The 27055-nt window shown below is 46.0% G+C and overlaps 1 protein-coding gene across 2 annotated transcripts in view; it reads right to left on the reverse strand.

The window, feature by feature from the left end:
* The window catches only part of AXL (AXL receptor tyrosine kinase), a 357115-nt gene that overhangs the window by 15060 nt on the left and 315000 nt on the right, over positions 1-27055 (reverse strand). For both annotated transcript variants that reach the window (XM_069644414.1, XM_069644413.1), the window contains exons 16-18: positions 17663-17784; positions 10432-10541; positions 6400-6559 (exon numbers count right to left, since the gene is read on the reverse strand). In XM_069644414.1, coding sequence (XP_069500515.1) covers positions 6400-6559; positions 10432-10541; positions 17663-17784 — 392 coding nt within the window. The remainder of the gene's footprint in view (positions 1-6399; positions 6560-10431; positions 10542-17662; positions 17785-27055) is intronic.

Raw genomic sequence — 27055 nt, forward strand, 5'->3', positions numbered from 1 at the left:
TACGCAGGGGAGTTGCTAGGTCTGGAAAAGACCCGGGTTTAAGCTGATGGTGGAACTGTTGGGACTGGGGGCTAGCTAGTCTTTTGGCTGTAGCTCCTGAGATTCTATCCGGGGCTACAACCAAAAGATCAGGGGCTATATCCCCCTTAGCCCCCCCCCTAGCAACGCCCCTGTCTGTTCAGTTTCGGGCATGCAAATAAATGACCAAACACAGAAATCCGTGGCTTTTGGGAGACAAGTGTATCAAAGGAGTGTTATGTTAAAGTGGAGGGCGAGAGGACGAGAACACATTTGAGTAGAAGAGTTTTCACGATGTACTGGGAAAACGAAATGCAGGCTGGTTATGAGTTCAATCTATATACAATGAAACCGAGGTTTATGCGATAACTGAATATTACATGTAGGTGTAACGCTCTACCCATGCATATCAGAAAAGCACGTGGAACAAGAATACCAGTGACACGCGTGTATACTGCAAAAACCAGAATTGAAACGGACCAAGACTTTATGCTAATTTGTCCAGAATACATCTATTTTAGAAAATGATGCTGAAACCAAGTCTGAGTTATCACAGAGCAAAGCTTGTCAAAGAAGCCATGTCTTATTGTAAAAGAAAGGATAACAAAACCACGGTCTTGCCACTGCTAAATACACAGAGCATGGATAAAAAGATTGTCTCTATTGAAATGTGACCCCGAGGAGACCTTATGTAAGAGGACTACTGCACTGCTGTATTAATCCATGCCCGTGTGTTCTCTTTGTAGATGGTCTAGGACCATCTATACTTTGTAATTACTTTTTTGACTTGGAGTTATTTATTTATTTATCACTGTGCTGGTTATTGCATATTTGCACGTGTGTGTGTTGCTAAAGGGCAACTGATTGCTTGAATGTACATATGATTTAGGGTTTTTATGCCTAATGACTTATGTCGATGAAAGGCTAATAAGCGAAACAAAACATAACAGAACATGACACGACACGACCAACCTCACCTTGGTTCCAGCTGCATTCTCAACGCTATGGTGTGTGGATTTGGCTTGAGAGAGTTGTATGTATTACGAGTGGTGTGGCACGAATTGCCGTGTGCCTGTAATTTTTAGTTTTGCCACTTTGCTGGGATCAGCAGGCCAGAGAAGACCTGGGCTTTGAATGGCAAAACCTTGCACTTGATTCGATAACCCAGGCAAATAATCCCAATACCTGGCAGCACAGTGTGCATTATCACAGTTTAAAAAAAAATAAACAATTGGCTTTTATGAAAGATTATATTTTATATTTTATTTATTAGAGAAGGAGGATGGTGGGTCTATGAGAAACATCATAAAATAGGAACAATACAGTAAACGGCATTAACACAAATGTGTATGGCGTGGGAAAAAAGGTCCTACAGCAAGAGCACCAGGTCATGGTGGAGATAGGTTAGTGAATTCAACTGCAACAAAACTGATGGATGAATACATTGGTACATATTTGTTAGGGGGGTGTATCCTTTTTATGCTTCATCCCCTCTCCTAGTGAGACCCCCAGCATTTATTTCTGGACTTCTGGGCCCTTTTCTTTCTATCCTGAATGGGGCAAACCTTTTTTCCTCCATGTATTCTTATTTGCTCTGACTTTTGGATTTGGAACTCTGTTCTCTGTGTTTTACCTTTACTATGAAGTCTACTTTCCTCCATATCCCTTTTAAGGCATCTGTGTTTAACTTTTGCAGCAGACAGCCCCCTATGTGCAGTGTTGAAGGTGACCCCTGGGATCCTCCTTTGGGATTATTTCACTATCCTTAAGAACTACAGTTCTCTAGGATAGAGGGATATTTTTGGTGCCTCCAAAAATGTTATACTGTGAGAGATAAGCACACACCACTTTATGTGGAGTTCTAAAGGGATGCCTAGTATCCGCCTCCTCTCTGTTCCTGTGACCTTTTAGTCACGTAGACAACCCATAGTTTTGGCTGGTGGCAGTGGACGTGTTCTACAAACTATTGTGCTATTTTCTACCGCAGACTGTGTTCACATCTCGGTTATGCACAATATGGTCACCTATGTTCTAACATGGTGGCTCCTTTCTTTTTTTTGCCATTTCTATCATGGTTGTCCTTTGTTAGCCCTTCTTCTACCTTTCTGGGAGTGGGAGGTCTGTGTGTGTGCTTTGCCTTTGGCGGGAACCCTTGGGTGTCCCCGCCTAGGCTCCAGTGTGTCTGGGCAGGCAGGAAGTGGGAGGAGTTATTCACTCCCCAGTCCTTTGTCTGAATGAAAAACAGTTCCCACTGGAGGGCTGGCTGTCCTGACTGGACAGCCACCTGCCCCTTTCTGTAAAATGCTGAGTGTGTTTACAGAGGAGCAAGTGGGAAAACTGAAAGGCAAGTTGACCACTGGGACAGAAGACGACCAGAGAGGCCTGCCGACCCTTCCAGTAACCATGAAGTGCCCACTGCTGTCCTGACTGCATTTTCTTGCTCCAAAGAGGACGACTCCTTCCCTTTGGCTGGTAGGACCAACCAGTCCTAAGACAAACTACAAATTAAGCCTTCTCGTGAGGTGCTGTGCCTTACCAGAGCTGCAGACCACGAATATCAGGAGACTGTCGACCTATTTGCAGTGCAATATCTTTGCAAGGCCAAATCCATCCAGAACTTTGGTGAGCTCCAGTTGGACCTTCCGAGGCATGATGCGACTCATCGAAGTCCCCTCAGCACAGTGTCGGACTTCAGAAGAGAAGAGGATCGACTGGGCGAATACCGTCCTTTCTTGGTGCTGATAAAAAGGCACCAAAACTGCAGAACGACCAAGGAGACTGAAGAAATCCGTGCCAAGGGCCCTCTCTCTCGAGACTACTGCTGAGACATCCCATTCAGAGTTTTTCCTGTCATAACCAGACTGAGGAATCGGCAGAATGGGTCTGTCGCTGCTGCACAGAGGCGAATCCATCTGCAAGCATTTCCTCTAACCCAAGGTACTGTGGGGTGAAAAGTATAACTTACCTTGAACTGAAGAGGTGTCCAGATTGTCCACCCTACCTCTGACCCAAGTTTGTGTCCCTTTTGGGAGTCCTTTTTCAGGGTCCCCCTCGATGTGTTATATTGCTAAAGTAACTTATGCCAGAGACTGAAAGTATCATGAGGAACCTTTGCTGTTCTGCTACTTCTTAAAACTTTGGATCCACTCCTACACTGACTTTGACGTCTACTTAGGGATTGGACTTTAAAATCATTAGTTAGCCTGAAAAAGCTCTCTAGAATGTGAGGCTCTGCTGGTGTGTGATTAACCAACCTTTTTCCTGGAATGAGTTGAAAGGAAGAGAAAAAGGTGGCATTGCAAGGAGAAACGTGGACAAAATAGGTTATACAGTTTTTGGGAGCATAGAGTGCATAAAAGGGGAGTACCTGGAGATGAAGTAAGACATGTAGGGCGGGGTGGGTGGCAGCAATCTGTGGTAACAGCCCTCGTCATGCAGGCAAGGGGAAGTGGTGAGCGAGAATTGGGAGGTTGTAGAGCATTGGAGTGTCCAAGTTCAGTCTTTCGTTATCAGGCGAAAAGGAGTAGAGGGAAGGATTGAGAGGAAGCTAACACAATAATCATAAAACAAATGTAGAAATTAAGATTTTCGTGGCAGGTGGGGATGGATTTTCCATATGGTTGCTGTTGAAAAGGACCCCAGGATTGCCAGTCTTGTAAGATGTATCGGGGGAAAGGTTGAGGGGATTTGAGGAGGGGAGGGGCAGTTGATGAAGCGACTTAGATTCCTTTAGTGAGAGGGAATTGAACATGAGGCACCAAAGAGCCATCCAGTTGCATATGGCAGAGGAGCAGTCGGGGTACAGGATGATAGTTTGCATATGGCAGAGGAGCAGTCGGGGTACAGGATGATAGTTTGCATGTGGCAGAGGAGCAGTCGGGGTACAGGATGATAGTTTGCATGTGGCAGAGGAGCAGTCGGGGTACAGGATGATAGTTTGCATATGGCAGAGGAGCAGTCGGGGTACAGGATGATAGTTTGCATGTGGCAGAGGAGCAGTCGGGGTACAGGATTATAGTTTGCATATGGCAGAGGAGCAGTCGGGTACAGGATGATAGTTTGCATGTGGCAGAGGAACAGTCGTGTTGCAGGATGATAGTTTGCATGTGGCAGAGGAGCAGTTGGGGTACAGGATGATAGTTTGCATGTGGCAGGGGAGCAGTCGGGGTACAGGATGATAGTTTGCATGTCGTGGTACAGGATGATAGTTTGCATGTCGTGGTACAGGATGATAGTTTGCATGTCAGGGTACAGGATGATAGTTTGCATGTGGCAGAGGAGCAGTCGGGGTACAGGATGATAGTTTGCATGTCAGGGTACAGGATGATAGTTTGCATGTGGCAGAGGAGCAGTCGGGGTACAGAGTGATAGTTTGCATGTCAGGGTACAGGATGATAGTTTGCATGTGGCAGAGGAGCAGTCGGGGTACAGGATGATAGTTTGCATATGGCAGAGGAGCAGTCGGGGTACAGGATGATACTTTGCATGTGGCAGAGGAGCAGTCGGGGTACAGGATGATAGTTTGCATTTGGCAGGGGAGCAGTCGGGGTACAGGATGATAGTTTGCATGTCGTGGTACAGGATGATAGTTTGCATGTCAGGGTACAGGATGATAGTTTACATGTGGCAGAGGAGCAGTTGGGGTACAGGATGATAGTTTGCATGTGGCAGAGGAGCAGTTGGGGTACAGGATGATAGTTTGCATTTGGCAGGGGAGCAGTCGGGGTACAGGATGATAGTTTGCATGTCAGGGTACAGGATGATAGTTTGCATGTGGCAGAGGAGCAGTCGGGGTACAGGATGATAGTTTGCATGTCAGGGTACAGGATGATAGTTTGCATGTGGCAGAGGAGCAGTCGGGGTACAGGATGATAGTTTGCATGTCGTGGTACAGGATGATAGTTTGCATGTCAGGGTACAGGATGATAGTTTGCATGTGGCAGAGGAGCAGTCGGGGTACAGGATGATAGTTTGCATATGGCAGAGGAGCAGTCGGGGTACAGGATGATACTTTGCATGTGGCAGAGGAGCAGTCGGGGTACAGGATGATAGTTTGCATGTCGTGGTACAGGATGATAGTTTGCATGTCAGGGTACAGGATGATAGTTTGCATGTCAGGGTACAGGATGATAGTTTGCATGTGGCAGAGGAGCAGTTTGGGTACAGGATGATAGTTTGCATGTGGCAGAGGAGCAGTTGGAGTACAGGATGATAGTTTGTATTTGTGGCAGAGGAACAGTCGGGGTACAGGATGATAGTTTGCATGTGGCAGAGGAGCAGTGGGGTCACGCGTGGTGGTCTGTAGCAGGGAAGTTTGAGAGCTACATCAGTGCTGTCTCTGCAGAACTTCGCCTGAGAAATCCAGATTGGAGGGGTCTTGTAAACCAATGGGCTCCAGGTATTAGCTTTGTTTTCTAGTTTTTGTGCGTGTTAGAAGAGATGCCAGTGGTAGTAAAATTGGCATAATTAAACCAAGGACATCACAGGGAGTGAGTGACCTTGCATGTGCTTTGCCCCAAAAGACAACAAAGGAAATTATGTTGTATGACCTTTACCTACAATAAGGGCTCAATTAATAAAGTACTAATCAGTACTGAAGCGGAGAAGACGAGTTGCGTTTCAAGCATATCGTAACTTCAGTGCTGCCTGGACATGCAAAGGGCGCGATCAGATGCAGCAGATCCATCAGAGGCCAGGAGCACGGCTTTCCTAAACCAGCATTGCCTCATATGGTCTGTTGCTGCCATCTTATATCTGTACAAGCTTCACATGTTAGGTATAGTCACCATATGCTAAACAAAGCCTGTATTGCCAGGCGCTGCTGTATTATGCAAAGCACAGCCTCACGTGGGCAAGTGGTGCTATCTTATGCCAGGTTATGCCTCATGTGCCATGTACAGTCATCACATTAAAGCCCAGTGCTCCTACGCCAAATGCGGCCTCCATCGCCAAAATATTAATTATCATTTTATGAACAGCAAAGCCTGACGTGCCAGCTAAATGATGTAGCGTCTTTTTTTTAATACCGGAAACTGAACTGAAATACTTCTTGGTGATCTCAATTCGACAGCGTATAGTTGTTGGAAAGAGTGGTAGGGATATGAGCATGAAAGTGCAGATGTAGGTGTTCGCACTTGCACAATTAACTCATTTAAAAAATAAAAAAAGGCCAAACCAGGGTGATTTCTTTCAGGCTAACCGTGGGTTTTCACTGATTAAAACATCACGTTTGACCTCTAAGTACAAGAGCCTGGGGTGGCAGAGGAAGTGCCAATGTACCAGGGCTAGCAGCTGGTACCCTTTGCCCCCTAATTGGCGTCCACGCAAGACATTGGCTCTATAGACGCACAGCAGCTTGGGGTGAGAGAAGGAGAGCCTCACCACATCACTCTTGGTTGTATACACTCGATCTGCCAGGCTCTCGATCGCGATCCACTTCACCGGCATCTTGGAGATCCTGCCCTGGCGGTAGTAGTCCCCGTTGTAAATCTTCTTAGAGAGGCCGAAATCTGCCACGCAGACGTTCATGTTCTCGTTCAGCCTGTCGGGAAAGAAAGACATCAGCAGCGTGTGAGCGTGTGCCACAGAAAACAGAGGTGCGGTAGCAGCGCTGGGATCTGACCAGAAACGCTCAGAAATGTCAGACTGAATCGGAGTTCCGATGTCTTTGATTGCTAAGGCTGGCAATATGCAATGCAAAGGAGACAACACATTGCTTTATCAGTGAGAGGCTCTGGTCAATATACAGGAGTAAGCACACTGCCAATCTAGATAGAGAGATAGCAATGCTGTCCCAAAGAGAGGCGAGATAGCACAGCTGTACCCAAGAGCAGCCCAGTAGTACCAAAGAGGAGCGTAAGCACCGGTGTTCCAAACAAAGAAACGCACTGGGCAACGTACAGGAGAGTTAGCAAAGAGACAGTCAGAAATGCCTCGGATACACCGAGCACAAAGAGCGAGGAAAGACACTGATTCAGTAAAGGCACGAGAGAGAGCAATGCTGGATCACACACTGCTATAGCCAGGAAAGGAGGAGCCACGATGCTGCACAAAGGAAACGGAGAGCTAGGACCGGTGTAAAAAGAAGACACACGCTTAAAATAAGCTAGAGGCTTGAGGGGCAATTGACAATGTGTAAAGGAGATTCAAATGATATGCCAAGAAAAGGGAAAGACTGGGCAGTGTGCAAGGAAGACACTGAGCAATGGTACGCTGACATAGCAGTGCTGTGTCTGATACAGAGAATGGCACAGAAACGTGCAGAAGGTACAACAGTCCTACTCATCAGAGAAGAGATGTCAGTGTTGCACCAAACAGAGGAGAGGCAGCACTGCTGCACCAAACAAAGGAGAGGCAGTATTGCTGTAAGGAACACAGCGCGGCATTGAGACAAGGGCCTGAGAAACAGCGGTAAAGCATAAGAGACACACCGGGCAATGTAAAGAAAAGAAAAGATATCACTGCTGAGCCAACATCTAGAAGGCACTGCTTAAGTTCAGAAACATATCACTCTGGTGCCAAACACACACACTGGGCTGATATGAGTGATTGAGAGATGGTGCATGCATACTAAACGCTAGAGAGACTGGCCTGCTACACCACCCACAGACTAACCAAAAGTAGGGCAGAGCACTGTTGTGCCACGGCTTTTCCACTGTGTGTAGGTGACTGTATAGTGCAAACCGAGCTAGAGAGCACCACAAGTGCGCATGTGGGTTGAGAATGTGTTTAAAGATCCCCACCTAACTGTCACTCAGCCTGTTGAAGGCCGTGACTCTATTTCTATCTCCTCCCATCCCCCCTCCAACAACATTGCTCACGCCATACATTTTGTTTACACTGCCACCGCTCGCCCCCCTGCCCCCACACCCAGCAGTTGGAAGAAGCCCAGTGCCGAGGAAAGAACGGATTGGGATAGTAAGAGTTCCAACAGTGGGACACCTAGTGGCCTTTTGCCACAGTAAACATTGTATATGGCATTGAGGTAACTTGTGACGCAGCAAGTAGGGATATGACAGTGAGCATTTACACACTGAAGTAAGGGTGCGAGTGGACTCACGGTGCAGTGGTGTTGCTGTGAGAGAAGCACTGTGGAAAAGCAGCAACGCTATGAACGTGAGGGAGACTTCACTCACAGACTGCACAGGAGCACGAGGCCCCTTGCCACAGAAAGAAGCTCAATGAGAGGCCTTCCAAGATAAGGCGGCAACAGTGAGAGAAAGGAAGCCCCTGGAAAAGTAAGCAGTGCATGTCGCGGTGAGAGACATTCTGGCACATAAGCCGGGGCATAACGACGAGAGAGGTCACCTGGCGCAGGAAGCATGGCAGTAGAAGAGGCCCCCTGGCACAGAAAATAGAGATGCGATAGTCCGAAAAGACTATTGGCATAGAAAGCAGGGAATGGCAGTGACCAGGGTCTCTTGGCACATAGTGGGGCGTGGCAATGAAGGGTGGTGGGGGGGTCTGGTGAGTGAAGATGGGGTGGGGGGTTGTCAGTGATGACCTCTCGCTCCCTGGGACCTCCATTTCTGCGTAACAAGGCTCTGCAAAGCAGATTGATCAGCACTGATGGAACTAAAGATGCCTGATTCTTCAAAATCGTTCTGGTGCAAATGAAGGACTCACTCGCGCATCCTCTTTCTTCCTCTGTAGGCCACTAGAGAGCCTAAGAGCGACAGTTCTTGCGCCCTTGGATGTGAAATGTATCATCTATAATGAAGAGTGGGTATGGAAGCGCTGTCTCTACCTGCATAATAGTCAGGAGGGATTGGCCCTTTCGGGTTTCATTACAAGTCTGAATCTGTAGAGCCTAAGCATCAACAAATCATGTGCTCAAATCTGTTTTACTCATTGAGTCTTTTGGCCATGGCTCATGATTTATGCAGTGCTAATGTATCACATTCTAAAGACTGAGTTTTTGACTGATACTTTCTGTACATGCTTCAGTGTTCTAATTTCTTAAAGTTTTCTTTCTCTTTTATCATTACCAAATGGAAATAATTCGGATTTTACCAGCTATGTTTATTATTTATTATTGTATGTTTTGATTTACTTATGTTCTTATTTGCTCTTCTTGTTTGTAAAGTTTTAATTAAACCAATTGCAATTAAAAAAAAGATGGGATTTCGCCACAGCTGCATACTCTAGATTTACAGCCATGACACTCAAACGTCATACACAAACAAGGACGGGCCCTGAATCCAAGGACAGGAACTACCACAGTTTACGTTCACGTGCTCGTTGGCCACTGTTGGTCTCTTCCTTTCGCGTATGCCTTCCTCCTTCTGAGAAAGTGCATTGAGCGCCACACATGTGGGTAATACTGTTGGTAGATAGTAACACCTGTTACCAAGTGCTCTAAAACTGGAACTTCCAGTATGCAGCACTTTTTAAAAAAACACACATTTTACGACTACATTTCTCTTCCTGTATGAACACATTTTCTGTGGCATTCTTTACCCTTTCACCTTCCCTGACTTTCATCTTCCAGATTATTGAGAAGTAGCCCGATTTCAGAGGGCAACATTGGTTTTTAATCTTGCCAGTGCTTTCTTCATTCTTAAAGTCTGTGGGATTTCTTACACCACTGGAGAAGAACGGATCATGGTGAGAGAACTGCAAATCACACGTGTAGGTGCTTCAAGGTGCACTACAATGTCTTCTGCTGTACTCCATTGTCCATACCTACATCATTGGGTTCAGGCATTCCATTTGGTGGGATGCAGTCATGCAAACACATCCACCCTGTACACACACGGATGCTTACAGAGTGTTCCCTGAACTGCTCTATTCTAGCCACGGGCATTTATGCATCGTTACAGACTGTTTATGTCCCGCACTTCACAGATTTACTAACACAGGTACTAAGCGCAGTTCTATTCACAGTTTCTTCTAGTCATAATTGGGGAAAGAGTCCGTTATGAGAGCGCATAGACAATATACACACCAGGGATAACATGGGTGGCACCTAAAGGGTGGTTAGTAACGTACAAGGTTTTATTATGTGGGAGGTTGTATTCTGGAGCTGGTGAGGGCTTATGGAGTTACCCAGATTTCTGTAAGATGTAGCCCCCAGCACCTGAGGAGTGATGCCAGTCTTGTGGCAGAACACTGGATGATTGTCAAAGCATACAAGGCAGAATGTATGTTTCTATGCTGTGGAGTCACATGGAAGAAGTTAGTTTACCCTCTTGTACTTGCGAGCTGAGGTCCTTGCCGTGCTCATTACAGAACATATTGCATAGAACTATTGGTCTAATTTACTGCTGGTTGGTGATGACTCAAATAGAGTGAAAGGGGCATGCATGTTTGCCAAATGTGCAGGGGCCTACCCGGAAGGGTGTCATGCCTCATGAGTATCAAGGCAGTGCCAGGGAGGGAGGAGGAGGAGGAGGAGGGTTGGCCTAGACTCACATGCAGTTGCGAGCAGCCAGGTCCCGGTGGATGAAGTTGCGGCTGCTCAGATACTCCATTCCACTGGCAATGTCCGTCATGAACTTCACAAGCATCTGAGTCGGGAAGTACTGGAAAAAGAACGAGAAAAGACATTGTAAAAACATCCCAAAGAAGCAGCAGCCTCCTCACTTTGCATGCTGGGGGGGCGGGGGGGGTTCAGTATGTAGTGTGCATGTGCGAAGCTTGCAAGGGTATAGCGTCGTTTCATCGACAGTCCGTTTTGCGACTGCCTTTTAAACGAGTAGAACATTACGAAAAAGTTTATCGACATTTTTTGGGGGGTGGGAAAGGGTAGATAAGGGGTTGGAGGGGTCAATAATAATTACAAATAGGTGGAGGAGGGAGAGTTTGGGGGAACCCCCCCCCCCCAACAAACATAAGATGACCTTTTTCGTAATTTTTTTCTCGTTTAAAAGGCACTCGTAAAAATTACTGACGATGGAAAAGCATAGCACTCTGGCAACATAACATGGATTCTTGGTCTTCTAGTTTACTTGGTCTCTGTATAAGACTGATAACTAGGTTGTCTCCTTTAATTCACCCCGCCCCCACCTTGTCTTCCCTCTTTTGGGGCCCCTAGAGCACCTAGACACCCTCGGCTGGTATTGCCTTTCACTTACAATGCAATGCAAATACAATAATACATAAAAAGAGATGGATGTCTGCCATACTGACGTAGTATTAGTGAGGAAATGAAACCCTGCCATGTTCCACAAGGCAACAGCTCTGATTTACCATGAGGAAGCAGAACAGAGTGAGTATGGGAGTAAATACATATATTCCATAGATGGATAGATGGATGTTCCCAGTAGGGGACGAGGATAGCACCATTCGCAGCATGTGTGCCTCAATGAGGAGAATCGGCCACATGGATGGAACCTCAAAAAGTCAGGAAGTTGCTTTGTGGATATACATACAATATTGCATAATCCTCGTCTCGAGAGGATATCTCAGGGGCAACGTGCTCGCCTGGGTAGCAAGACAACACAGAGCTACACAGGTTCGATCCCCGGATCCGCGCTTAGAAACCTCTGGGTTTTAAGCGTGTTATAAATAACCTTTCATATCATATCATAAAAAGCATGTGTCAAACGTACGCGTAAATGTGTTATGCATACTTTTAATGCTTTGCCATATTTTCATTCATTCATTCATTTGTATGGTGGATGGGAGGCTCGGAATTAAATCGCCCTTTTCACCGCCCCTATCCTTTCCGTCATGCAAAGGAACAAACATTTACATCTTCATGACATTTTAATGCAAGCGCAAGCGCTGTGGATTCTTATGGAATGTGACTTATTTCTGCACAAGCTAAATGCAGGTGGATCCCATTGCAAGCAATACCATCCAAAGGTTAGATAGGTCGCTGGTGGTGCTATTACTCAATTTGCACTACAAAGTGAACAATGAAGGCATACAGGGGATTACTCCTGCATGTACAACTTTGTTTTGTATTGCATAGAGCAAATGATTAAAATTGCATGCAGGGGACTTTTTTACATGTTAGGACAACCATAACAGCCCCCTGCCATGCAATTAATGTGTTTAAAACTAAAGGACTCACGGTATTTCTTAAACTGCTGAAAGCACAGTGCTTGCTGTGCAATATATTTTCCAGGCTATCATTATTTTGCATTGTAGGACTTTGCGGTTTTACTTCAGGATGTGGTTGATAAAGGTAGAAGGACACTAGTGTGGCTGAACATGTTTCTTTAATTATTTTCATGTTGGCAGGTTGCTTTACTATGGAATTTGTGTCACATATTGTTTTGCTGCTCGGTGTGTGTCGAGATGAGTAGTTAGGCTAGGAGATACTATTTCAGATGACACTATGCCATGACACAAATTCAAGAACCAGAGTATCTGGGCACTTTCCTGACACTGCACACTGAGACCTCAAAGCCACTGCCGCTTTAGCACTACTCAGTGTCACGTGGGATTATGGTACAATGCAGTTAGATATGTACCATGAGCTCGCAACTACGAAACACAACCATGCACCACAGCAGTACCATGCTGGCAGCTGCCATCAAAATGTGCATTTTGTATTTGAAACCCATCATGTTTTTGGGCAATGTCCCTTTCCCAGTGTGGACTAAATTACACCATTGGTTGCCTATTTGACACTAGTTCCCAAAAATATTCCTTTGAGACAACGTGCCACATAAGTAAATGTGTCGCGCCCACACAAGGTCTCTGAAAGTACCCCCTCCCCTTCAATTTGATACATTAGCTCCTTGCACCCATCCACACCACAGTTTCAGTCTTGCCGGGCACCTAGTGCGGTGCATCCAGGGCAACTAGGTAGAGCGGGTCAGTGAGCAAAGTTAGACAATGAAAAGGCCCACAAATGGAATTCTGTGGGATACAAGCCACACTCTGGCAACAATCGCAAATGTCACGGTCCTCGTACAGATAACTGGATGTTAAGTGGCTCGTGGTACGGTTTTCTAGAACAGTCTCCCTGCCTTGCCGAAGATCATCATACATTGTAGTGCTTTGTGATTATGCATGTTTTGGTTTCCATTTAGGACACCCCTTCGCCTTTGGTGACTCAGCTTTCTCATTTCTGTAGACATTATTCGATTTCTCCTTTATTCATTGTGTCTGTATCATAAGTACCGATGACGCACCGCGTTGTACTTTGAAATCTACAATAACAACTTTTGAAGCAATAAGAATTGTAGTATTCTGCACTGCGTACACTAGATGGCGCTCCTGTATTTCTGTCGCGAGGAGGATTGCGCTCACGCGCCCAACGCAAACATTGCTGTCCTCCAAAGCGTTACTTTACAACTCTCTACGGTTTTTTTTGTTTGTTATCCTTTTCATCTAATGTGGATATTTTCTTTGTTTGGCTGAAACAAAATCTTTGCACCAATTATTGACGAAAGGAAAATGTAAAAAGCCAGCGAGATTTCGTGCGTTTCTCCTTGATAGGAATACTCCAATGATGATAAGAAAAACACGGAGTAGACATACTGCTAATCTTCATTACTCCTTGTGCCACAGTACTTGTGAGGTGGCAAACCACATGGACACAAGTACTCCTTAAATATCTATTCTTCTTTCCCCTTTTAAAATATCCACCCAGCATTCTCTGCATCCTTCTCACTGTTCCAGGGTTGGTCACAACCATACACGAATAGCAGAAGAGAAAACTGTGACGAGGAAGAGTAAACTAAGAGTAATGAAGTAAACAAGCCAATGCATCCACGTCCCTTTTCCTCGTCCCGGTACTTATAAACCGGCAATAAAAGAAGAGTGAGCCAAGGAAACAAGCCAATGCATCCACGTCCCTTTTCCTCGTCTCGGTACTTATAAACCGGCAATAAAAGAAGAGTGAGCCAAGGAAAACTCAATCGAAATCAATCACTGCGCACCAAGTGAAATGTGCTCATTCAGACAAAAAAAGAAGAAAACTTGCTGATCAGGGAACCTTGAAACCATAGTTTTGAGGAGGAACCCCCTCACCCCAACCCCAAGACAGGCGCGGACTGCTCTTTAGGGCAATAATGCAAGGTCCGAACTAAAAATGCAAACTGCTAGAGTGGGCCTGTTTTTTGGGACAAAGTGGGCCCCTTTTTTTGGCCAATGTGGGCCAGGTTGATAAGTTACTTCGCCATGTGGCTAGTGGTTTTGACCAGAGTTCCTGAATAAATATGATTTAAAATGCACAATTTGCATCACATTTTACCAAAAAAACTCTGCCATGGCTACTACTCCAATACTCGGTCACAAAAGGAATGAACTGCCCTTTGCAACGGTGGGCCACTTTTGAATTGGCGCCCGAGGCAATTTTATGTCCCAGTCCCATCGTGCCCTTAGATGGCGCTGCCTCATAAAGGTGGCAGCTGCATACATGCCTCTTGAAGGAGATCACCTGGCACCTCTGCCCAAGAGCATTTCATATTCCAGTGGAGTCCCCTGCACGCATGAAGACAAGGGAGCGTGTGGGATTGAGCAAGCTAACCAAAACACCTTCTTCAACTTCCTAAACCAGAGAGACTGTCCAAGCATTCCTCCACTTGCCTGACAGGCCAAAAGGGAGGAAACGCCTTTCAGACTTTCTAAATGAGGACGTCCTCTCAAAAGTATGCCAGAAGAACCCTTCTGACATCCAGGCAATGTTACCGTTCCCTCCCCAGTAAAGACAGAGGCTCAAAAGTAGGAAGCATTTCCAAATTAAATCCTGGGAAAATCTGTGTGAACGTAAGGTCACATGGCAGGATGACCAGAAAAGAGGCCCTACAAAGGGACGCGCCCAAGTCAACAATCTTGTGAGTGGATGTAATGGCTACTCGAAAAATGGCCTTTGTGGCAAAGAACTTGATTTCAATTGAGAAAACAATTAGGCATGGACGTCAACCTGCGACCCCCGCGGTCTCCCTTGCTACCCCCGTGGTCTCCCTTGCTACCCCTAAAAAGACATTACAAAAGTGTTTTTTTTTCTTTTCTTTTTTTATTGAGGCTCTTGGGCTGTGGCCAGCAGCATGTGGCTCTTTGTTTCTGGAGTGGCTGGTTTTCTGATAGCTATAGTGGTAAGATAGTTCATTGTGTTGAGCGCTCGCTGCTGCACTGTGTGTGTGTGATCTGCAGGTTGCAGGTTCTACTCCCGGCAAGGTGAACTCAGCCTTTCATCCTGCTGAGATTGAAAATGAGTACCAACACAGGTTGCGTGATATTGTATGTATATGTGTTCTATATGATGCGCTTAAGCGTAAGTGCTATGTAATAACGCATCATTATCGTTTGGCCTTGAACGTCTGCTTGCATTCACAGTAATTTGGTAATATGAGCCTATAAGCACTGATATTAATGATACACATGGTGATCCATTCTTGTATGCAATGTATATCACTTTACAGTGATACCGTAACCATATTTTGGTAGTGTAATAAGAAACAATGCTATGTGATGCCACTTCCTGTTTTGTCAAGGGGTGAAAGGTCGTCTTCCATCGCTTCCTGTGATGTCACCAGAGGCCAAGGGTCGTGTGATGTCACGTCCGCTACCCCTGGAATGTTTGTGAAATGACATCCCCGCAATTAGGGCAGTAAATGCTACATCCACTAAGGGGCCTTTCCTGTGCCAATGGACACGTTTTTCTCTTTTCTTTACGTATGCCAGAGGTACCCGGGTGACATAGTCACAAGCGGATGTTGGACTTGTAATGTAAAGTGGTCTCGTGCAGCATATCTGCTATTTGTGCTTGTCAAAACAGACATATCTGAGACTGAAGTATTTATTTTCTTTGGAAAAATAGGACCACAGATGCAAGGGAAGCAGAGAATATCATCAACTGCGTGACTCATGTGCCTGTACTCATCACTCACCACAGTAGGAGGCTGGCAATGGAAATAGCCCAAGGGGCCATTGAATTTCATGAGCGTGCTCTTCAGACAAGAGCACAATTTGGTGAGTCGCAGAATGGTCCAGTTTTGAGCCTGAGAAATGTAACTATTTTTGGGTTCTTAGCTATGGCCAGTGGTGCAAATGGAAAAACATTGGTGGGGGATTCTGCAAGGGCCGGGTGGGGGTGAGGCCGTGCTCGAGGAAGCAGGTTTTAGGGATCAGAGCTTGCAGTTGACCTCCAATCAAAGGAAATGTCCAAAAAAGTAGTTTAAAACAGCGCTATTTGTTTCATGCTGCTTCTTTTCCAAACTATATATCAATTTCACTTTAAACCCCTTCCATGGCACTGGCGATAAGTTACTTCACTATACGGATAATAGTTTTGACCAGCGTTGCCGAGTAACTATTCTTTAAAATGCACAATTTGCATCCCATTTTATTTTTTTTTAAATTCCACCTGAGGTACTATTCAAACAGGGTGATTTCTGTTCGCCATAACCAACGTTTTGTTTTACTTGAACCACACCCGGTACAGCTCCTGCAGCTCCCCTCTGAAAGCAGTTGACTGGCTGCATCGTGTATGATAGTTTCAATGTTAATAGGGGTATTTATTTATTCATGCAATAATCATCAGATACCTGTATATTTATTTATTCATGCAATGTTTGTCTGATACAGGTATCCGACAAACATTGCATAAATAACTACATAACCTGGGTGGTGGCTGAGGACCGGGTTGTGGCTGAGGACTGTAACTTCCTCTATTGACCCCTTGCACAGGGTTACCAGAGGAAGTTTGCTCACGGGCGCATTTTTCTTTCCAACGCTGGCTCTGGCCGGATCCCGAGATCCGGCTACACACCTGGTGCCAGATCTGGGATCCGGCGAGAGCCGGCCCAATCGCCAGAGCTCGCTATGGTACATCACATGATATGTAAGTCTGTGCCATCTAGAAGGGAATGGCTATCTGGAGCCGAAAACATAGGATCATGAAGACTTCCTTGGAAATAGTACTTGAAGGTGGCTCGGACTGAAAGGTAATGTTCACGAGGACACTTTGGGCGAACACTACAGCTCCCAAAACTAACAAACAGTGCTACCCGCTTGTCATGATGAGCGGGTATGATTCTTAGCCAAGAGATCCACAGGACGAATGTGTAGATCTAAGTTGATAAATTAGGACAAAGAGGCAGCGACAAAGATAATGTGTAAGGTTCAGATCAAGTAAAACATTGGTTATGAACTGAAACAGGGCCTTTAATGACCTGATATCTGTATAGATCAGATGGCCGGTGGTGTATGTAGTTCCTAAAAGATTTGCCAATAAATGGTTCGAAAAGTGTTTGCAAAAACTTTACATTAATCGAAGGCACAGAGGAGCATGGAAATAGGGTATTCAAATGCAGTGTTATCCAAGGTATTGTACAGATGAGTTGGTGTGAACCCAGCTTTAGCAGGTACGGAGATGTGCTGTGTATGTATGATAACCAGCTGGTGTAGAATGTGGAGCCAATAAAGATGGGCAAGACGTGGAAATTGTTGTGTGGATTGTTGTAGCATTGGATTGTCAGAAACGAGACAGGTGGGCAGGATATCACCTACACCCATGGGGTGAGGAGGGAGTCCAAGACTGCAGTGATCATGTGATTGATTAGTCCTCCCTGCAGAAACAGTCACACAACTAGAGCTCAAGGTCGGTCGGACAAATGATTGCGTAAACCATGATATCTTTTCAAAGCCATGAAACAACTCCCATAGTACACTCTATTTTCCTAACCACTTCTCTGATGACCCCCCCTCCCTCCCCCAAAGATCGGACCCTTTTGTATCTTACCAAAGGGCAGTCTCCGAGCCGGGAGTAGAGAAGGAAGCTGTGCAGGTCTCCGTGTTTCATAAATGGCAGCAGGACGACGGGCGATGGGTACCCTTCATTTTCTGTGTTCTGTAGACACACACCTGTTGAAATGTGAACAGAAATGACAATGATTATGCAAGCTCCACCTTGGCAAGAGAGAAGCTGTCGCTGGGGACACTCCTGCAACAAACCCTTACGCGGGTGGGGCACGGCTATGACATCATGCTACCACTCCTTAAGGATACGACGCTCAGTTCCTGGCATACACCTGGTTTCGCATAGATGGCCACATGCACAGCTTACTCAACATCAGGCCTCGCTAGTACGCAATGGGGTCCCACATAGTCATGTATGGATCATTGCCACTGAGGACAATTCTTTCACCTCCACTTTAGGCTCTTGGTGGCAATTAACAAGAAGGTCTCCTTCACTTAAGTGCGCAGGTTACATGTACACTGAGGCGACGCCTGCATTCCGCCAGCGGGCAGAGTCACAGAAGTGCATCTGTCCACTCACGGGGCATTCCAGGGCATACTCGTTTTTTTTTGTTTTTTTTGTTTTAATTTATTTAAGTTCAGCATACATTAATATCACAACATGCATTTTTTTCAAATAGTACTCTTCACAGACTTGCGCCTTGTTTCCACCGTTCTATACACCCGTGCCCCACATAGTGCTACAGTTGTGCAGGATCACCATTAATGGCCTGACCAGCCCTGGAGAAATATGTCCTGAAGTCTGCCCAGATGTCTTTGGGTCTCTGTGACGGGGCAGTCTAAGGACATACAATTCTTCGTCATCGTTGATCCATGTCATTTCATTAAGCCATTCCTTACACCTGGGAGGAGTGTTGGATTTCTATTTTTTCAATATGCATCTTTTGGCCACAGTGCGTAAATGACAGGCTGCGTTTGCTCATTTTGCACTGCACAGTGCAAAAGGAGCCTACAGACGCTTCTGCCGTCCCTTTACACTTCTCTTTTGCAATTTGCTTTGCACGATAATGAAAATTTTAAGCAGCGGAACCGTTTGCACAAAAGTGCAGGTGTATGCGGTCCCCGCCGGGAAATTCACGCTTATTTTCTAAATGAGCTCCTTGCTCCTTTACATTTGCACCTCCCAGATGGAAGAGGAAAATAACCTATAATTCACCTTTAAATCTTTTCATTGCAGTACTCAATGACTTCAGATGAGTATGGCCTGTCACCAGTCCTCTCCACCCATGTTGGGTTGGTAAGCAAACGCATACCTAGGTGATGGGCATGTGCCTAGCACTTAACCATGCATGCAGGTGCTGGATGCGGGTCGCTTCAGCATGCAGCCAGCCGTTCCCACATCATGCAAGTCGTTGTCGTGAAGCAGGAACTACCTCTGCGTGAATTGGGTGCAGATACACAATGAGCAGTTTGCCCTTCACATTTTGCCACCAGTTCATTTGTGAATTGGCCGTGCGATGTTGAAGTGCAGATGGACTGTGAGGGGCGTGGCGTGACTCCAAGTGACACGTCCAGTTTCTTGCACTGTCTGTGCCTTCTGGCCAACCTCTTTGTTTCTGCTCTTATCTCTTTGAAAAGCACAAGAGAACAAATTGAGATTGGTATAACCAAGGTCAGACTGGGCCATAAAATTGTCTCGGGCGCCAATGAAAAAGTGGCCCACAGTTGCAAATGACAATTCATTTCTTTTGTGACACATTTGAATAGTAGCCAAAGGGGAGAGTTTTGATAAATGTCATGCAGATTGGGCATTTTAAAGAATATTTATTCAGCAACACTGGTCAAAACTACTAGCCGCATAGTGAAGTAACTCATCAAACAGGCTGACACTGGCCATAAAAGTGGCCTACTTTGACTCAAAAAACTGGCCCTCACCAGCCTTTTGCATTTTTGGTTCAGCCATGGGCCTATTGCCCTCTAGGCCAGTCTGAGCCGGGGTATAACCTCCCATCATGGGATTTCTGAGTGAGCAGGTGCCAGAGATGGGGCACAGGAGCAATACAAGGCTGCAAGAGTGGTGGCACTTTTCAGTTCAATCTATCTATCCCTCGGTATTAGGTCAGTCAGCCAGGCAAGTACACGAGACATAAACCAAGAACACTGGTGCCTAATAGCACCCGCTCAACTTGTCACAGCTGCTTCACTGCATCTGGTGAAATGGCGGTTTCCCCTCATTTTTGCAGTGTTATTTTAGGTGGTTGGTAGAAAGGGTAGACTTATTATTGATTTTTGATAGTTTGGAGATGAGTGGGGGAGACTAGGATAGGGTATGCGGGTTCCACCATGAAATAGTGTAGTGAAACGGTGGTGAAATGTCCACCGTGATCAAATATCCCCGACGCCTGCATCTCTGGCACTGCACAAATCGAGGGGACTCGGAACAAGGTGCAGAGTGATTGGGCGATGTCATATCAAGGCCTTTTTAGTGGAAAGACTGTTTTGTTTAGTCGTTTTCCTGTACATTATTTCTACATGTGTTCTGTTGAAATACAATGGGAGAAGTTTGAAAAGTAAACAGGGGAGGCCCAGTTTCATGTGTCTTACCAGCATAGGAGGCGTGCTGAAACATCCATCCTTAAAACAAAACAACAAACCGTTCCCATGGATGCAAAAACAATCATAGCTCCCTTCCACTCTCAGAGAGACTTCTCCAGAGCCAGCTGCAAGAATGTGGACGAGAAACAAATGTGTCCCAACAGGAGACACTTCCTGTTCCTATGCTTTCCCAGAACATGAAGGGCCCTCGCGAAAAGCGAATACCTCATTACATGCGATGGCTGCGGCACTGGGGACACCAGCTTGGCCCTGTCAATCGTCCTTCCCTTCACCCTCAGACTCCATTTCCTGTTTTCCCATGATGGCTGCCGCCATCTCTATCTCCCACTTTGGCTGAGCCAGCAGCTATCATGTCCAGCGGTTTCAAAGGAGCCAGTAGTTCACAGACAGCAGAATAAATCGTCCTGGCAACCAGAAGCCTGTGCGGTGAGCTCACAGATCAGAATGCATGCGCTTGTTATATGAAAACAAAGAGCACCTATTTATTTATTTATTTACATTTTAAAGCGCTCAAACAGCCTGTTGGCATTGGGGCGCTGTTAGAGGAATATGTCTTAATTGCGTATTTATAACGTGCTTAATACCCAGAGGTTTCTAAGCGCGGACCCGGGAATCGAACCTGTGTTGCTTCGTGTCATCTTGTTTCCAAGGTGAGCATGTTGCCACTGAGCTACCCTCCCGGGACTCTTCTTAGATACACTGTACAAAGGCCACAGTCCTACCGCTGGGTATGTTGCAGAGTTATGCCATAAGGTTTAATACATTCAACCTGATGGTGGCGGGGAAGCAGCTGGAAACAGTAAATATGGACGTTACAGGATGGACGATAAATGCATCTACACTAGCAGTGTTTGCAGGTGCATGCAGGCATGCAATCCAGGGGGGCGGTAGGTTGAGAAGCATTAGAGGGGCACGAGAGCCAGTTTCAGATTTTCAGTGAAATCCTTCTTGTCGTTCTGGCATGCGGAAGTCTCAGCGTGTCTGCCAAAATATAAAGCATACCGTGCCCCTGCTGTAACAGTAAATAGCGCACGGGAACAATGTGAAGGTCTGAATGCAGACAGTGTATTGTGCGTGTGATTTATATAGCTCCCTGCACCATTATTATTGCCTCAATGTGCTTGTGGTGGGCATGCCCTCGGGGGCCGAAGTCCAGAATGTTTAAGGTCATGGAGTAAAATTACAATGCTTGTGTGCATTTGGCCAAATAAGGCTTTGCGAGGCTGGTGAGGCTCCAGTATAGAGCAACCCATGAAGTCAGGCATGTGGATGGGTGCTGAGGGGAGGAGTTAGGGGATGGCATGAGTGCTAGAGACTTGTCATTTGCTCAGCATGCCCGAATTGTGCCATAGGTCTGCGCTGCATGTTGATGTCAGAGGTGTTGAGGCATAGTCTACTGTAAGTAGGTGGACATTACGTGACCAGCACGGCCGAATTTCCTCATAGTCCTTGCTGTATTCTGATGTGCACTGGTGGCCATGCCTGCGGCTAGTGTCCACTGAAGTGGTGCGTTATACGCATCTAGCAGCTTTGACATGGAATACTGCATGTGCCAAAAGGCCTCCACGTGGTATTTATAGTTACCTGATGTATCTAGGACCAGATGCTGACAAGGGGCATGGTGAAAAACTCAATCCTTTCTGAATCCAGCACACCTAAGTTCCATCCACCATGAATGATAGAGGGGAGTGCAAACATGCAGGATAGCCAACAGTGCAAAATCAAATGTACAGATCAGGAGTTCCAAGTATGGGCCGATGAGGTGGCAAATGAGGTACCTGGGCCCTTTGGGACCAGGATGGGTAAAACAGGTCCTTGCAATTGGACAGGTTCATGGGGATAGGTACAGGGAATTGCAAACACAGTCTCGCTCCATCTGCGGGCACTGAAATAAGTAAAACCCATGCAGAATCATAAATCCAGACCAGCACTTCTGGAGGATGGACCGTCCCAGTCCATGTGATGAAGCCCTGGGAGCCTGAGGGCCCTGGGAATCAGAAGGACAGGACTGGACACTCCACATCTGGAGGGGGCCTCATTTACAATAGTTCATGTAACACATACATGCATGTCTGCTGATTTGCACATGACCATATAGCATATGGCCAAGAAATTACCTGTGACATGCCTTTGACTACCCTACAAGTCACAAATTAGACCACCCCAACTGCTATGCCTTAACCCATAACATCAGGTGATTAACGATGCACTGGAGATGACAATGAATATACACCCACCATCACAGTTATCATATACACGGTGTGTTGCACCACATTCAAGCATTACCTCTCCGTGTCTTGGGACACAAACCCAGGAGCAGGGCTCTATCAGAGCTCTCCAGGTGACACGTAGAGCATCGCACACCCTTCCAGCCTCCACAATCTCACAACATCTGACTGCTCATTTCCTACAGCATAGGTGCTGGGGTATATTTTGAGGGTAATGAGCAGAACAGTATTGTGCTGCCAGCACCACCCCTGTGATGTGATCTTCTATGCCACAAGCAACTCAACACTGCTCCAGCACCACCCATAAAATCATTGCATGCAACACCAACCACAGCCACCCACATAGATGCCCAGGAAGATTTGGAAACTGGTGATGGGGATGATACTGTCAACACACATCACACCCCAGACGGAACAGACATGGAAGGAGACATTGCAGGACATGTTGACAAGGATTTCCGTCTCACTAATAAAACCTCAATCTCATTTGAGGCCTATCAGCATAGTGTGCATCTGGTAGAGGTCACGGAGGGACGTTGGAGTGCACAAGGATTATGTTTCATGGCAACTGTTGGTGGCCTTGCAGGACTTTGCCTCATAAGTGAGGGAGGTGCCATTTTTTAGATAATAGGATGCAGAGAAATATGAACCCAGAGCATCTACAGGACATTCAACAGTCTGCCAGCAATCAGTGCCACATTGAGGAGTAGATGCATGAGGGAGACCATGTAGGAGATGGGTCATGGACTTGACTTTGAGCCACGTACCTCGGGGCTTCTGGAGACTGCCACGTTCCCGCTAGCTCTGTAAAGGCCAAGGGAACACAAATGACTGACAGTTCCTCCCCCATCTCCTCCATGCACTCCTGTGTGGGTAGCAGCCCTGCCTGGAGGAATTTCTTCTGGGCAGTTGAATGCCCCCTCTCACTTCCACTGGCTATGCCAAACGTCTGTGGTGGAAATTAACTTTAAGGGCGTGATGAGAGCGGAGTTTACAGTGGTGGGTGAATAAGGGTCTGTGTTTTGGGGTCGTTTTGAGGTTAAGGAGGGGATGGAGGTGGGTGTGCACGTGGAGATGTTAGTGAGGTCTAGGTGGCAGGGAGATTTGTGTCAGATGATGCATAATTTCACACTAGAAATATGGCCTTGTTTAAGGTTTTAATTTCTGTCAAATATGATTGATTGTTTTTTGTCTCTGTGTTAATGACCTTTTCGAGTCAGGTGAGGGCCTGTCTGAGGGCCTGTCTGCACTTGTGCCTCTTTGGGCTCACATGTCTGTATGTACTTGTCCCTCTTGTATGGACTGAACCTTTGGAGGTAGTTTCAGGAATGTTCAGGTGGTTTACAGCTCCTACTCTGGTGGTAAGCACCACCTGTGGCTGATGATCAATACCACATGCATTACGTGTGGAGACGGTCATATTCTCCAAGAGGATGTTGTGGGTCGCTGCAGACAGATTGTTGTGCTTGCAATATAGTGCTCATAATCAGGTCGCTGGGAAAACAGGTTGTGTTTAAAGCACTGCCTATTTTTCCTATCAATGACAAGCACTTTTTAAGTGCCTAAGACTCTTGGGCTCCCGACTGGGAGAGAAGGGGGTTGGTTCTTAAGGGTGAACTTGAAGCCGGTCATTGTTGGAATGTTCTTACTTTCCGGGGGTTAGGAGTTCCAGTGATGGGGAGCCCGAAGGGTAAATGAGTGGAAGCGTGAGGCAACACAGGGGGTCTGAGGGCAGAGGTCGACGTGGACGGGCGGTGCTCCCATACTTTTTATTTTTAAGTTTCACAGTTCCTATACTTTTATAGTAAAAAAGAAACCGTTCCGGGATGGTTTCGTTTTAAAATAAAAGTGTAGGAAGAAGCTGAGACTTGCACTTCAGTGCACTGCACTGCACATTCCCATAATGGGCGCAGGATGGGGTTTGTGGGGAGCGGGGCAGACCACCAGAGAACGTAGCTCCACTACTTCTTTTCATACACTTCGACCACTGCCTGGGGGGCACTTATGTCGGGGAGCACAGATTGCAATGGGGGTGGTGGTCAGTAGCAGGAGATTTTAATATTTGACCAAGTGTTTGTTCACTGTCCGTCTATGGTTGATCTCGTTCTGTACGTGCAATATATCGCGCATTCCCGTGGAATGTATCCCTACCAGGCCAGACTCTAAAAATATTGCAATTGCACTGACAGTTTAAGAGATGCATTTGACGGGGAGCATTAATATGAAGAAATGTCACTCAATAGGCAATTATACTGCGCCCATTAACATCCCCGTGCTCCCCCGGTACCGTGGCTCGTCACTGGGGATCCTGAGGATTGCGGTTGCTGCTGAATAGAGACCAACAATGAACTGACTGTAACCAGAGACTATTAATGAGTCATTCAAATCAGACAATAGCATCTGGCTATTTTGCAAGGAAGAGAAGTAAACCCATCTGATATGCAGCTTTTCAACTGATCTCAAAAATTCACAAGGAACAATATGAAAGAATATGAGATTGCACGCTCAACAATGCGACAAATCGTTTACGGATGTTTTCGCAAACAAAAATAATATTTTTTGTTCACGTACTTGAAGATATGTAGTCTGTAAACAATATATACAAGTACATGGAGATAGAAAGGACAAATATATACATATAAGGATTCAACAGACAGAAAGAAAAAATGGTATCGGTTACATTATCCCCACCAATAATATGACCCTATATATGGTCGTGGGGTAAGGCCATAGGCGATATTGTTAGTGGGGATAATTTATGGGGTTATTGGGACCGGGAGTTGCGGGGGTGTCCCCGCTCCATTAAAACAATTATGTGGGTTGCGGGGGCCCACCCGTAGGTTCCATAGCTTAATATTGTATGGCAATATCTCCGCGGGGATATTAACACATGGAACCGAAAAAAAACTATGTTAATAATAACCAACATGCTGGAGATGTGAACGTGTGCTGAAGAATACATTAAAATTGTTGTAAGCTTGACATATGGCGTATGCGACATACAAAGGGTCCTGAAACACTAGAACTATAGGGTCTCCTTGTTAATAAGCACCTGCTAAAAGCAACACGTCACCTTTCGATACCCTTATGGCTGGGATCGGCAGCTTCTGGCTCGCTGGATGTTTTGTGCTACAATTCCCATCAGACCTTTCCAGCACATTCATTGTTGAGGGACCTTGGGAGCTGTGATCCAAAGCATCTGGAGAACCACAGTTTGCAGATGCCCTCCCTTATGGAAAACCCCTGGTGCAGCAGAAGCTTTTTGAAATGAGTTACAAGCTTGATGTATTTTATTTATTTATTTATTTATAATTATATAGCGCGCAAACAGCCCAGGGGCATTGAGGCGCTGTTACTTGCAAGAGCTTAGTTACAAAGGTACAGGAATGGTAGCAGTCGTTGACACATTATAATACTACTGAATACTGTATGGAGAAGGGTGTGGGCAGTTCTGCTTCTTAAGTGTTGTTTAAAGAACATGCATGTTGCAATGGGGTCAAAAGCAATTTCCAGTTTCGGGGTAGAGGGCCATGCAGTGGGACTATGTGCTTTACATGCTATAGGTTGACAACATAGACTAAGAATGAAATTAAAACAACGTAAATGCTGTCCCTAATGTGAATCCTGGTGATATTGTGGGACCCAGTCTCTCAAGAGCTGGTTAAAAAAATCCATTTGAAAAAAACTGCCCTTTAAGGAAATTTGCAACCTAGCAAGGACTTCAATGGCCACTTAATTTTGTGCGTACAGGAGGCTTAAAGCAAATGGCAATTTGCAGAGGGGAGGAAGGGGAACAGCAAAAGGGTGATGTGGGGAGGGTGCCCACGCAATGAGAGATAGCAGCTTCCCACCCAAGGGTGAATCAAATAGAGAGTAAAGAAAGTACGTTTACATTTGCCAGTGATAGTGAAAGGAGTAAACAAGACCCCGTTAAAGTATTGGATAGAATAAACTATGGAAAGACTTCTAGTCGTGATAGAAAATGTTCTATGTGTACTGGGTAGTATTTCCTTCGGTTCCTCCTTACATCATTCCATCCACAAATAACATGTTGACCCACCTTGAGGCGAGTGAAAATTCCTAGAACGCTGCGGGTGACATCACCAGCTGTGTACGTTGGATGAGGCTAGTACTATTAATTGGTCGCGTAATCTGCCCTGGGGAAGCTATATGTGAGCCAAAGAGTGAGGTCACCAAGGCGGTGAGAGGGCCGGGCTGGGCGGCTCCGACTGTCACCCGGCCAAATGATGAACAGGGTTCTAGGCAGGGAGCAACTTTCCAGAGAAGGAGGAAACAAGAACATGTGGTAGGAGCTAAAGTAGCATATTTGTAGTACCAGTTCGTTCCTCCATTTTTAAAGGGGTATCTGCAACACTCAACCACACAGCACATCAGGCAAGAAAAGCAATATAGTGTTATTGCGGCTCGAGAAAGAAAGGGTGATATTCAAGTCAAACAATACGTGCATGGTGGTTACATATCATGACACAGGATTATACATCATGAGGAAAGTGCAATTATGCAAGGAGTAATTGTGGTGTAAAAATCAAATTGCATATACAAGAGGACTGCACTCTTCCCCACTCTGCCCA

This window comes from Ambystoma mexicanum, chromosome 2p, assembly GCF_040938575.1.
Source record: "Ambystoma mexicanum isolate Mex_15411 chromosome 2p, UKY_AmexF1_1, whole genome shotgun sequence".
NCBI lineage: Eukaryota > Metazoa > Chordata > Amphibia > Caudata > Ambystomatidae > Ambystoma > Ambystoma mexicanum.